The sequence below is a fragment of the Lagenorhynchus albirostris genome, chromosome 13 (assembly GCF_949774975.1).
Source record: "Lagenorhynchus albirostris chromosome 13, mLagAlb1.1, whole genome shotgun sequence".
Lineage (NCBI taxonomy): Eukaryota > Metazoa > Chordata > Mammalia > Artiodactyla > Delphinidae > Lagenorhynchus > Lagenorhynchus albirostris.
Genome location: NC_083107.1, coordinates 71382638 through 71396589, shown reverse-complemented (window position 1 = coordinate 71396589; position 13952 = coordinate 71382638). Strand labels below are relative to the sequence as shown.

At 55.1% G+C, this 13952-nt stretch overlaps 1 protein-coding gene across 5 annotated transcripts in view; it reads left to right on the top strand.

The window, feature by feature from the left end:
• KLHL29 (kelch like family member 29) overlaps positions 1-13952 on the top strand; it is a 311729-nt gene that overhangs the window by 231489 nt on the left and 66288 nt on the right. For all 5 annotated transcript variants that reach the window (XR_009544133.1, XM_060169436.1, XM_060169435.1 and 2 more), the window contains one exon: positions 12772-12913. Coding sequence is in view for 4 of the 5 variants with exons in the window: in XM_060169436.1 (XP_060025419.1) it covers positions 12772-12913 (142 nt within the window). In the remaining variant the exon portion in view is untranslated. The remainder of the gene's footprint in view (positions 1-12771; positions 12914-13952) is intronic.

Here is a 13952-nt window from a genome sequence, read left to right as displayed (position 1 = left end):
GAGCAAAGGAATCTTCTCATGTCTGCGTATTTAAGCGCTTTTATTAAGTGGAACAAGCTATTTCTGAACACGAGAGTGGCCAACAGCCTTAGAGGAAATTAAAATGAACCATGACAATGGAAAATTGCATAGGGGCATGGCGGATTCTCCGGAGATAAATACAACAAGGCTTTCAACAGCATTCGGGAAGGACTAGAGATCAGGGAGATTATGTTGTGAGAGGAAAAATCAAACCACCGGAAAATTAGAGCTCAGGCTGGCGGGAGGACCAAGCAAACGCTGGTCAGGCCTGTGGGTGGCCCTCCATTAAGCACCCCTGGAGTCCGGTGGACAGAGTGGGGCAGAGGAGCAACGGGCAGATAGAGCTCAATTCAACTAGGCAAGCATTTTCTCAGCATCCGTGGCGTGCATGCTATGGGGGTACAAGGGACTGAACTGTGTTCTCCCCAAATTCATAGGGTTGAGTTCCTAACCCCCACTGAGGTGGTCTTTAAAGATGGGGCCTTTGGGAGATTATTTGGTTTAGATGAAATCATGAGGATGGGGGCCCCCATAATGAGACTATTGTCCTTATAAGAACAGGAAGAGACTAGAACTTTCTCTCTGCCGTGTGAGGACAGAGCAAGAAGGTGGCCGACTACAAGCCAGGAACAGAGCCCTCAGCAGAACCTCGTCATGCTGGCTCCCTGATCTCGGACTTCCAGCCTCCAGAACTGTGAGAATTTCTGTTGTCATGTCACCCAATCTATGGTATTGCGTTACGGCGACCCAAGCTGATACAGTGAAGCATGGAGGTGGACACACTCTTCTGGGACTCAGAGAACTCTTGGGACTTGAGTGTTGTAAACTAGCACATCTAAAGGTTTGACAGATATTAGCTGTTATAATTGTGATTTCTCCTATAGCCTGTGCACTCCCCTAAGCCAGAGGCTATCTATCGTTGTCTCAAACACACGACAGCTTCTCAGTAAGTGTGGGTGAATGAATGCGTGAATGAATGATGCATCTGAGTCAATGGGCCCCAGCACCAAATGGATGGAGCTGTGGTATCCAGGCAGCCCTGCAAGGAGGTGAAAGGAAGGGAGCACTGGCCCAGGTAGTCTGCTGGGGAAGGGGTGCCCGTGGATGGGGTTTGTCTGGGACCCTCTCTGGGACCCAGGATCCACAGCGAGCAGCCCCAGGTAGAAAGCCTCTCAGGCCGTCTCCATGGTGGGTCCAACCCAGTGACCCCAGGGGTTGGTACAGTGCCTGCCGCATCCTCTTGCAGGGCAGGGCCAGAGCGTCACCCTGCTCTGGTCACCCGGAAGCCCACTCCTCCTCCCATGTCACCCCCCTGGAAAAGCCTATCTGTCTGTCTACGCCAAGAGGGGCTGCTTCCCTCTCTCTCCCGCCCTTCCACCACCTCTTAAGGATTTCACCGCTTTCCCTTTCGCACCTGGACCTCCAATGAGCTTAGATAGACTCTGTCTGCCCCAGCAAGCTTTCTGAAGCCTGAAGAGATGGGGTAGCACCGAATGATGCCATTTCCCTTAAAAAAAAAAAAAAAAATCACTTGAACAGCCTCAGTCCTGAACTACCGTAGCTGAGCCGGACCACGGCCAGAGGGCACACCCCTCCCTCAGGACACTGCCTGACGCACACTGCTCTCACAGAGAGCCTGGGCAGGAGACAGCAGAGAGAAAGCACCAGGCAGCGGGAAGATGTCAACTGAGCGCCTCTTCAAGCATTCTGGAAGATTCCACTGCAGAGCTGGTCCACCCCCCGGGCTCCCAGCCCTATGCTGCCTCGGAATCTAGGCTCCAGTGCTGAGACGCACACTTGGGCACTGACTGGCCGTAAAATAGCTCCTTCAGCTGTGCCACCCCGTCGGAGGAGCCGCCTTGTGGCGACATTCGTGCTATGTTGTTTGTTTCTTCGTCCTGCCTGGCCTCGGGGTGGCCCTGCCACAATCCTCTCTCTGATTAGGCTTCTAACGAGGTCGCCGAAGGTGCCTGTGTCAGGACCGTCTTACCAGGCGTGAGAGTCGAGCTCTTGGTCGACTTCTGCCCAGAGAGTCACAAGGCAGAGCGCTCAGAGGTCAGGACTGTTCCCTCTCACCGGCGAGCCTTTGTCTGTAACGACAAACAAGGGGTGCTCCATCCAGACCCACGACTCAGAAGGTGGACGGTGGATTTGAATAGGAGTGTCAGGTGTTTGTTGAAGAAAGGACCCCGGGGGAGCCGCAGACAGTCGGCTACTGCTCATTCTTGGGGTCCTTTCTGGCTCCAGTGGGTCCTCCATACAAGGAGAGCACAGTTTGTCCTAGAATGCTCTCTGGGGAGGGGCTGGGAGGGCCTTGGGGTGCAGAGGGGCCAGGCTAGCCCCTGGCCAAGCCGTTCTTGAGAGCCCGCTGCCTCCCCCGCCTCGGGTGGTTCAGAGCCAACTCCAGGAAGGCCTGGTCCCAAATGAATATCGGGCGCTCAGAGGACAGGCGTCTGAGGGCCAGGCCGGGTCAGCAACCGACCTGCGCGTATCCCCGCACCCGCTCCCAGCTCAGCTGCCCTGTGCAGAGGACTCTTCCTCGCCAGACTCACTGAGGATTTCAGATCTGAAGATAACAGGGGCTCCTGACGCGGCCGCTGTGTGATGTGCGTCTGTGTGTCTGGAGCCAACCCCCGGGGAGGACGAGCGGGTCACAGGCTCTGAGGCTGGGAGGTCGAGGGGTGGCCCCAGAGTCATCGCCTGCAGGGCCAGCATCGGGGAAACGTCCATCACAGATCAGAGCAGGGCCGCCCCTGCCTCACCTACCTGCCCGCCCACTCTGGCGACAAGAATGAAGACGGGTCGCTGTGCTCCGGAGGGAGCTGCGCTGTCACCGGTGTGGAGCTGAGCAGGAACAAGCAGGGCGGCTGGGCCTCTGAGCAGACCGGGCAGGTTCCAAGGAACACAGCTGTCAGGGGGGCCGTGAGGGCCAATTGAAGGGGGCGATGAAAGGCCTGGCCCAGCGCTGCGAACAGGTGCCCCTCACTCTCCTCCCCGTGCCCACCCATCTGTCTGGGCCACTGGCTCCCTCACATCACAGGCGTCTGCTGAGGGCCAGGCCTGCCCTGAACCTTTCAGCAGAATGAAAGGGAAACTGATATCAGAGGGGAGCTGAAGCACAGGGAAGGCCTCTTTCTTTTCAAAGACTTTCGTCTGTGATGGGCTTTTTTTTTTCTAGGAGATCTTATTTCAAAGCCCCTTTGAAAATTTTGTGGGGTTTTGTAATGGATGAAAAGTTACTTGGAAATGGGACTAAGAAGTTTTCCGTTCAACGTCGTTAGAGGAAAGTTGAAAGCTTTGAGTTGTAAGGTTCCACCAGATTTATCATTTCTTTTGTCCGTGAGGCCCATCCACTGGGAGGGGGTCTGGGGGAAGGGGCTGGGGGCCTGGACAGGGCACGCGAGGGAGCACGGCGCAAAAACCAGCCCCAGCCGCAGTTGCCTTACATTTGCAAGGGAGGCCATCTGAGCTGATCTTTCCGCAAAAATGTTTCCAAGGTATAGACTTTGATGTTGGAACAGGGAACAGCAAACATACTTCCAGAATACTATAGGAAGCTAGGCTCTACCAGAGATGATGGCTACCACACAGATGTTTCATGTCAGAAAAATAATTTTTAAAGAAGATAGGGCCCAGATGGACCTGAGAGAAGAGGCCAGAGCCAGAGCAACACTGGCGTGAGCCCTGGAGCATATCCATGCTGGAGAACCAGCAAGAGAAGAGGCCAGTGAACAACACAGCAACCAGAAAAAGCATTGGTACAGAAACTGAAGGGAAGAGTTTCAAGCAGGAAGGAGGAGGAAGCTGGTGTCAGGCATGAGAGCCTTGGGAAATGCTACTGGGTTTGGCAATAGGAGATGACTGTCCATTTAAAGGGGGTGGTTTCACTGAAGAGCAGGGGTGGGAAGAGTTAAACAGTGAAAGCTGAGGGGTAACAGGAGTGGGTACCAGGTGTTCTGAATCCCATGGAGGGGGTGACCGCAAAAGGTGGAGGGGGGACAGGGAAGGTAGATGGATGCTGGAATGGCAGGTAAAGTGGTCGAACAAGGATTTTTCAGTCCCCGTGATGGAAAGCCAAGGGGGAGGGGCTGATCAGAGGGAGGGAGAGGGGACGTGAAGGGTGGGAGTGCATTGCTGGCTTTGGAGAAGGGTGGAGATGTCAGTCTGTGCTGCCCTGGTCTGAGACTGAAGAACTGGCCCCATTGGAGAGGGCCAAGACCTCACTGGCAGGGGTTGGTGGAACACGTCAGTGGTGGGTTAGAGTCTGGGGGGTCTAAGGGAGTGGGAGAGTTGATGGAAGGACCAGTGGATCTGGCTCCCCAACCCCAGCGTGCTGTCGGGGTCAGAGCAGGAGGCCCACTTGGGCTGGACACGGTGGGAGGAGGAGAGGCTGTGGCTGGTACTCCTGTGACCAGGGATTCTAAGTGTAACCCCAAAAGGGTAGTGTGGGCAGGGGCTTGATAGGACTACGCCCATTTATGGAGTTGCCAACCACGACGGGGGGGCCTGGGAACATTCCAGCCATCACAGAGCATTTCTGAGGGTCTTAGGATAGAACAGGCCTCGGTTAGCACCCCAAGCCTGGCAGGCTCTAGCTGTCATTGAAGTTCTCTGGGCCTTCTTACTCTCGCCTGTAAAATGAAGGTGAGAACACAGATTTCCTCAGGGAAAGAAATCCCATCCTGGCCATGCCTGGCCTGTAGAGGGCGCTCAATAAACGTGAGCCATTAGGATGGGGCAAGCTGGGCAGCCCCGCCTCATCTGTGCCTGAATCCATTTATGGCTGGGGTTTGCTGGGTCCTCGTGGTGATTCAGTAAGAGGAAGAGGCACAGGAAGTGCTTGGTGGTTTCAACTTAAAGTATTTGCCTGGAATCGCAGGGCCAGGTTAGAGGCTGACCACTGGCCTCTGCAGTGCTGTCTCCCACCCCAGCACATGGTGGCCCTCGCCACACTGCCCCCTGGGGTGGAGACCTGCTTTCTCTGCTCCCTTACCCCTCCTCCCATCACATCCTCTGCCCCCACCCAGCTCCTGGCAGGAACACTTGCCCTCCAGAGACATCATCATATTCCATAATATGATTGGAATCTGAATATATATTTAAAATGACAAGTTTGAAATTAAAATTTAAATAAAGAATTACTTTTCTGTAAGTTGCTCCGAAAGCAGTAATTTAGCAGCAAATTGAAAGAGAAAGGTAAGCACTGGTCCTTTAAACCATCGTGCAGTTTCCAGAATGCAAGCCAGAAGTGTCTCAATTTAACACATCATTGGTTAGTATTATTAGAAATTTCATTGGGCTCCAGAGCGCATTATGGCGCTGCTCCGAAGGGGGTGCTGGGGGCGCGGCCTGGGTTCAGGGGGCCAGAGAGGGCAGCCTGTTTAATGAGGGCAGAAGGGGCTCAGGAGAGCCTCCTCCGGCCCCAAGTGGGGATTTAACTGCAATTATTTTCTTGTTTGTAGTTCAGTAGCAATCATGAAATGAGAACTGAGAGACCCATAAATGTCATTTGCTCTTCCCAGAGGTCACAGACTTACAGCTTTGGTGTCTGTCAACACGTTTTACTGACCCCTAGAACCTACGCTGGGAACAGGAGTCCATGAAGACGGTGTCACCTGTCTGGCTCCCACGAGCCACATGAGCAGGACCAAAAAGTCTGTCCCGATCGGGACCTGCCCAGCAGCCTCAGCCCCTAGGCTCCCCACACTGGGGCACAGGGGTCTGAGAACTTGAATGTCAAGACTGTCCTTACCTCCACCAGAGTGAGGTCCATAGACTGCATCACCTGGTAGGCCTGTTAAGGAGCCACATTTTGGGGTCCCCCCCAGACCTACTGAATCAGAAGCTCTGAAGGTGGGGTCCTGAAGCCTGAATTCTTAACACCCTGCCCCCCGGAATCTTCTTATGTGCACTCACACAAGTCAGGGGGCCCCTGCCATAGAGGCGGTCAATGCTCTACCTGTGTGATCTTGGAGGCCATGCTCTCATGGATAACCTGCAAGTCCTAGAAAGCCAGACATCTGGGTATAGACCCCGGAGCTGTAATCTAAAAAACTCAGACACCAAAATCTCTCTCCCTCACTCCCAGCCTGAATTTCCACCATTACAACACCATTGCTTTAAGTAAGAATTGCTTTCCTGGGCTTTCACCTTTGCAGTGTGAGGGCCCCTGGGAGGTTCCCAACACCCCAGTCTGAATAGGTTTACCAAAAGCTGGCCTCTGTCAGTCCCCACAGTTGGACCTGAGCACCATGAAGCCCCTAAGTGCCTTGCAGGAAGAGGGATGCTGGAAAGGAGGTGAAACATCCACTCTTTTCAGGGAGCAGGCTGCCCAGTTATGCTCAGTCCTGGAGCTGGCAGCCTCCAGGAGCTGATTCCCAGGGCAACGCAGGGTTTGGTGGTCAGAGATGCCTGGGCATTCATGTCTGCTAGGAGCCCTGTGGGAACCTGCAAGAGGAGCCCTGAGAATGCTTCAGAGTAAGAAGAAAAAGGAAATGAGAGCATTCACCACTGATGCTGGGCCCAGGACACCAGAACCTGCATCATCCTTGTGCTCCCAAATCCGTGTGCCTCTGCTACCAGCCTCTGCGGAGCGTGGACTCGGAGCTCTGCTGGCTTCCCCACAGTGCCCAGCCCCCAGACCAAAATCTCACCCCTGTGTGTCTGAGCAGGTGGGCACATGCCTGTGCTCCAGCCGTGAGGGAAGCAAGCTGGCAGAGCACATGTTCTGGCTTCCACCTCAAGATGGGGGCAAGATGGGGGTGTTCATAAGGTGCCAGGCAGGGCTTCCCTGGTGGCGCAGTGGCTGAGAGTCCGCCTGCCGATGCAGGGGACACGGGTTCGTGCCCCGGTCCGGGAGGATCCCACATGCCGCGGAGCGGCTGGGCCCGTGAGCCATGGCCGCTGAGCCTGTACGTCCGGAGCCTGTGCTCCGCAGCGGGAGAGGCCACAGCAGTGAGAGGCCTGCATACTGCAAAAAAAAAAAAAAAAAAAAAAAATGTGCCAGGCCGTCAGGAAAAACGTTTCCAAATGTCCACTGCAGGGCTCAGGCCACACCAGCAGTCCCTCGGCAGAAGGGGCTCTCAGAATCCAGGGCCAGGGGTTGTGGGGATATCTCACCAAAGCTTGTCTTTCCCAAATTAGGTGGGGATCACGGGAAGCGGTGACATAAAATAAGCCTGCAGGTGAAGCTCAGAGTGTAGTCAGCTCCAGGCTTCCCACTACTGTCCTCGCTGCTGCTTCTCTTTTCATCACAGGCCATTTCCCAACCCCCACCCGGCTGGGGTGTGCCTTGGTGTCCAGTGGTACTTCTGGCCCAGAGTGAGCATGCGAGTATTGTCTGATCGATTAAAGCGAGGTGAGGGCTGGGGGGGGCGGGGAGAGACTCTGGGCTCCCTTGGGAGAAGGGGCTCACTGCTGTGAGGGATGGAGCAGCTGTACTCAGGAATGCTCAGCGGATGGCAGTCCCCGCTAACGCTGTCACACCACATGAGTGACAAGAGTGTCAAGACTTGCAGGTTCCAATCTGTGGAGGCAGGTTCATGGGCAGGAGAAGGACTCGGACACTGGCACTGTCATTCCCCCGGGAGAGGCCCAGGTGAGCCCCGGAAGTGGACCCTGGAGCCTGGCTCCGTCCACTGTATCTAGGCTGCAAATGCACCAGCTGCTGTGGGGTCCTTTGGTGGCGACCTTGGCCAGAATCATCTGCCTTGTTAAACCCTGCCCAGCTTTTGTGGTCCAACGTCAGCTCTCCCTAACTTCCAGGCTCCATTGATTCACTCTCTTCTGACGTCCTTGGGTGAACAGTGGAAGAAGTTGAGTTCTGGTTTTTCCACCAGCCCCATCGAGGCAGGAGTCAACCTCAGCATCCCCCATCTCCGACTATGCTCAGGCACTGGGCGAGGGGTCAGCGGATTGGGGCATTAGGCCTCCAGGCAGCCTCCAGCAGCATTCAGGGCAATGATGTTGGGGGTCCCGGCACACGAGGCCTCCACGGTCTGGAAACATCATCTCCCCAGTGAGAGGAACACATTGTATCAGGCTTCCCAGGTGCACTATGCGATTCCACATCTCTGTTCTGTTACTCCCATCGTTCCCTCTCCTGAAGTGTAGGCCATGCATTCATGCACTCGTGAACCAACAGTGATGAACACTCCTACTGTTGGCCAACACTGTAACTCAGAGACCTTGCCTTCCCTGGGCACCTACACCAGGCCGGCAGGAGCTGGGTCAGGTCCTGCCATGTGGGTCCCTGCCATCATGGAGCCCACCCACCAGTACAGGTCAGTACCAGCCCTGAAAGGCAGTGTTCCGAGGCTGTGATCCTCATGTGTGCAGGGCGAGGGGTGAGAACAAGTGAGGCGTGGCAAGGCCCCGGGGAGTCCCATCCCATCATCTTTCAAATTTCCCTGACCACCTGGGATGCTGCTGGTCTATACGGCACCCTTGTGCAAAGTAGAAAAAAGGGCTCCCTTTGGATGGACAAATTAGCAAAAGCGGCCCTTCCGGGCTGTCACAGCTCCACGGGTGCACAGGCATCTTCGCACCGTGCACCGTCTGCGGCCCCACACGCCAACCCCTAAGTGGAGCAGGGTCCCCAGTGCCGCTCTGTAGGCGACGTGTAACTGGCTCTCCCCACGCTGATAGAGCACAACCCAGGGGCCTCGGGGGCTTGTCGCAGGTGGAGCTTCCCAGCCCCCCGACCAGCAGGCGCTTCAGCCCACGGCGCCCCTCACAGAGAGCTTCATCCATAAAGGATCGGGGTCCTTAGTGTTCTTCAGCCGTTGAAAGAAGCAGGATGCTGTCAGCCGCCATAAAAATGTGACCTTTGAAAATGTACAAGAGCTTGGGGTTTAAAAGCTGCTGCTGATGCATCCCATTAGCATCTCATTAAAGGGAAGCAGAGAGAAGCCTGCTTGGGCCGATGATGGGCAGATAGGGCCACTCGGAGACGCCGGGCAGGAAGAGGGCTCTCTTCGGCTGCCTCTCTGTGCCGAGCGCCATCATGTCACTGGAGCAGAAGCAAGGCCAGGAACACTGGGGAAAGGCCAGATGTCTTCGTGGCTTCGGTGATGTCCTCTGTGAGGGCAGTGGGAGGGGCGAGGGGAGGCTCCTCCCCGCCGGCCCAGGCTGTCCTCCTGGTTGGTGTCTGTACATTCTTGAGTTGGCAGCCCCCTGAAAGGGGGGTGGCCTGGAGAGCCTTTGGTGGAATTGTGGACCTCTGGGGACTCTGAACCAAGGCGGAAAGTCTTAGTAGGAGCCAAGTTCGAAGCTGGAGGCGCAAACCCACACACGGTCCCCTAGAAGCCTCCAGAACCTGGGAACCTCGAGTTTACCTTGGGCCTGGAACCCGTTTGCAGGACAGGGCTCTGGTCAGGCCTAGCTGACTCACGTCACCAGCTGCAACATTCCTCACCACCTGGGCATCCAGGCGCCTTGGCGAAGCGCGCAACCCGTGTCCATGTTTTTTCTGGAGGGAGTGAAGGAAGGAATGTTCACTTCTTTTTTTCAATAAAATGAAAAAAAAGTCCTGAACCGCAAGTTGCTCATAGCTTCAGAAGTTGCTAGTGCCAAATAGAATAAGTGTCCTTATTTATCTTTCCTAAAGAAAAAAAAAATAGGCTGCTTTCCTTCTCACAGCAGAACCTCTTTCTTGTACATAAGAACTCGCTTGTCATAGTCATGAAAGACACAGGCAGACAGCAGGCCTGTTGTAGCCACAGCTCAATCACCCCGGAGCCCTGGGCCCGCCCCAGTACCCCCTGGACCCCCTGCACCCCCAGCTTCCTTCTGGAGTGTGACTCATAGCTGGGAGCAGCCCCTCGAGGGCAGGGCTGAGTCTCAGTGACTGCCCGTCCCCAGCCCAGGGGGCCCAGTTTGGGCAGCGCCGGCCACAGAGCAGGGGCCCAGTTTACTGAAGAGCAAACCCCCTGACCAGCAAAGGCGCAAGTGAGCGAGCTGGCAGGAGTGTTTTAGAATCAAGGGACTGAGGAAAAGTGTGCAGTTTTTCAAGTTCAGAAACTCCCCCAATTTTAGGGCAAAACCCCGAACGCCTGAAGTTTTAGAGTCCGATTACCTGCTCTCAAGCAGGAGACCCCGACCACCCCTTCTGGCAGCAGCGGCTGCTCTAAGGACCAGGCCCAGGGCCTCCAAGTTCCCGGAGCCCTCCCCCACCCTGTCAGGTTACCAGGCCTGGGTGCTGATTCAGCCAGCACAAAGGGCAACTGCAGGAGGACCCAGAAAACCAAACCTGCCTCTGGCCTGGGAGGCCTCCGGGAATTCCAGGCTGCAGAGAGGGGGCTGCAGCACCCCCTACTGGCAGAAGGGGTAAGGAGACCGGGGTCTCCCCATTCAAACTTCACCCCAAAACAGGGCCCCGAATGGGACATCACACTGGCTTCTTTCCCCCCGGATGCCTCTTATTGTGGGAAAAGCAACCTCTGCACCTCTGACCCACCAGCTCCCCCAGAGCCTGGGAATACAGAGGGGGCTGCAGGCAGGGCACCCTGGAAAGCTGTCTGTTTAGAGAACGCTGTACAAGCCACGCTTCTGTTTCCTAAGTTCCCTAAGACTATTGGTGAGTGTGGCTAGATCCCCAACCTCCCCGCCTACCCTGTCTCATCTGTCCCACAGACAGAAGTGGGGCAGAGGCCTCTGATAAGGAAGCTTGTCCGCAGAATTGTTCTTTCCTCAGGAGATTCACTCTTTTCCTTTGTTTCCTGCACTGTTCACAGAAGTGAAGCATCTGAAATGCAGGCCGGAGATAAAGTACAGCCTAATGCAATTAGCTCAGCGCAGCTTATGGTGCTAATAGGATGCGTTCCCGCTTCCCCCAGCAGGCCCTGATGCAGGCACTGTTTGTCGTCTGCGTAAGGCATCAAAGCCCCAGTAAGTCCAAACCCCTTCCCACCTGCCAGTACTCTTCAGCCAGCCTGGTAAGGAGAGTCCCGCTGCTCAGAGATGCCCAGAAAGGGGTGCTGCCCCCCACCAGCTGGGTCACTGACTTAGCTTCCAGTAGGAGGCAAGAGCACAGTGGCCTCACCTGAGAGAGGCCTGCAGATGACCCTGGAGGCTCCTTTGCCCTTCTGTGACTGTCCCCAAACCTGGCTGGGCTCTGGCTACACTCCTGCAAGCTGTGGTCACTGCTCCCGGAACCATCTCTCTTGAGACTCTCACCCCCTCACAACCCAGTTATCCCAGTACCAGGCCCTCCAATGTGTTTTGGGGATTTTTTTTTTTTTTTGCTTATTATAAATATTATAATGTTATAAATAATGGTAATGGCCACAATAGAAAATTAGGCAAATACAGAGAAGTATAGACAAAAAGAATAAAAGTTTCCCTTAATCCCTTCACCCAAGAATGACATTCCTGCCAATATTTTGGGGTTTTTCCTTTCTGCACATACCATTTTACATGATAAGTTTGTATGCGTGTCATTTGATGTCCTGCTCTTCTCGTTTAACATTATAGCGTAAGCATTTTGCCACCTCATCAGGAATTCTTAGTAAACATGATTTTTTTCTTTAAACAAGTCTTAATCTCCAAAGACTTTTTTTTTTAATTTATTTTACTTTTGGCTGCATTGGGTCTTCATTGCTGAGCGCAGGTTTTTCTCTAGTTGCGGTGAGCGGGGGTTACTCTTCTTTGCGGTGAGCGGGCTTCTCACTGCGGTGGCTTCCCTTGTTGCAGAGCACGGGCTCTAGGCACACAGGCTCAGTAGTTGTGGCTCACGGGCTCTAGGCACACAGGCTCAGTAGTTGTGGCTCACGGGCTCTAGGCGCACAGGCTCAGTGGTTGTGGCTCACGGGCTCTAGGCGCACAGGCTCAGTAGTTGTGGCTCACGGGCTCTAGGCGCACAGGCTCAGTAGTTGTGGCGCACGGGCTTAGCTGCTCCGCATGATGTGGGATCTTCCCAGACCAGGGCTCGAACCCGTGTCGCCTGCATTGGCAGGTGGATTCTTAACCACTGTGCCACCAGGGAAGCCCAGTAAACATGATTTTTATTGCCTATATAATATTCCATGGTAAAGTGGTAGCTCAGGGAGACCAGTGCTGTCCTAATGTTTGTTTTCACCCTGAGGTTTGTTTTCTCATTGAGTACCTAAACTAACAAGTGAGATCCTGGAGCAGAGAGCCTGCCTCCTTCCTGCAGGGCGGAGCCAAAGGTCCCAGTGAAGATGCTCCCTGCCTTCCAGCCCTGCATCAGGACCTGTGCTGTCCTCCCAGGGGCCCCAGTCCACCCCCTCCCACGTCTCCTCTGTGGAGTGGGAAGTCTGGGGCCTCGGAGGCTGGTGTGGAAGCAGGATGGGGCCTGACGGTAATGCTTTGGAGAGCCATCGTCTCGCTTGTCAAAGGGCTGGGCACATGGTGGTACTGGGCCTGGGCTGAGTATACAGTTGGTGCTCAGCACATGCCCGCACATATTGTTGTAGCTTATTAATGACCCAAGGCCTGGGGTGATGTCATTTCTCATAGCACAGAGCGCTCGTTCCGTTTTGATGGCTCAGGTAGAGTGGGTGGTGGAGGAGGCACTGGGTTAGGTTGGGTGTCCCTGGAGGCGGGAGTCTAGCCGAGGCCACGGCTGCTGCTACTGCACCAAAACCCTGCGATTATCCCGTGGTACTGGGTGCAGGGCCAGATCTCTGCCTCTGGCCCCGTGGCTCAGGCAGCAGGAGTACTGCGGGGGATGGGTGCCAGGGCAGGACCGTTGCCAGGCTGTGCTCACACTCCTGCTCTGCTTCTCCCCAGGCCCCCGGCATCTCCAAAGCAGACAGTCAGTCCCAGGGACTCACGACCAGCATCCGGTGGGGGCAGACGCCCATCAATCAGTCCACGCCTTGGGACACCGATGAGCCGCCCTCCAAACAGATGAGGGAGAGCGACAATCCAGGTGTGTACTCCAGGGCAGACAGAGCCACCCGCACCGGGAGCTGGAGGAGAGGGCGAGAGTGTCTGAGACCTCCTGGGTGCCCCAGCTCCTCAGCAGGTCCTGACCCGCGGTCTGCAGCAGCCCAGAACTCAGGCTGCACTGGGGGCAAGGGGACGGGGGTGGGGCAGTGGGGCGTGACTGTGTGTAATTCCCTGGGCAGTAGCTGTGTCTCTACCCCTTTCTCAAGAAAACATTGGGAAGGACAAGGGAGTGAGAGTGACATCATAGGAGTGACTCTGAATCTGCTTCGAGTTATTTTGAATAGTTAGTCATTCCTAAACCTCAGTACTCTGATTCATAAATTTCCAAAATCACCCATTCCAGGGAGGTCTTGCCTTGCCAACAGTTACGTGAGAACTGAGAAGCTCCCCCGCCCCGGGGACTGGGGGTTTACCACCTTCTACAGCACCGGAGGCCTTCTTACACGGCTCTGACCATAACAAAAACCTTCCCTGCTATCTCCCTTGGATCCCAGACCTCCCCTTGGGATACACAGAACACGTGGGCTTGGCCATCCACACCACAGCCCTACAGATATCTGAAGACCCCTGTTCATCCCCTCTCCAAGTCTTCTGCAGGACAAACACCCCAAGACTTCAGCCATACCCTCAAGCCCATGGCTTCCAGTCCCTTTACCTTCTTGGGAATTGTTCCTCTTTCTGCATCCTTCAGTGCCCAGAACCCAAAACAAAGAACCCACGAGTGGTCTGTAGCACCTCCTTCATTCAGCCCCTCTACCTTGATCATTGCAGCCTCACATCACTTCTGCTCTGCTGGCAGCCACATCGCATGCTGTCTCAACAGTAAGACCCCGAGACTGTCAAGGTGGCTACTCTGACCCTTGTCCATCTCCTCACAATCTGGCTTAAGCAGCTGGGTGTGGGGACCCAAGGGCAAGACCTTGTCAATATCTTCCTGTATGACTCAGCATCTTTTAGATGCCTGCTTTTATTACTGACCTTTACCCAACCTTCCCAATATGATGTCTCCTGCAGACTGG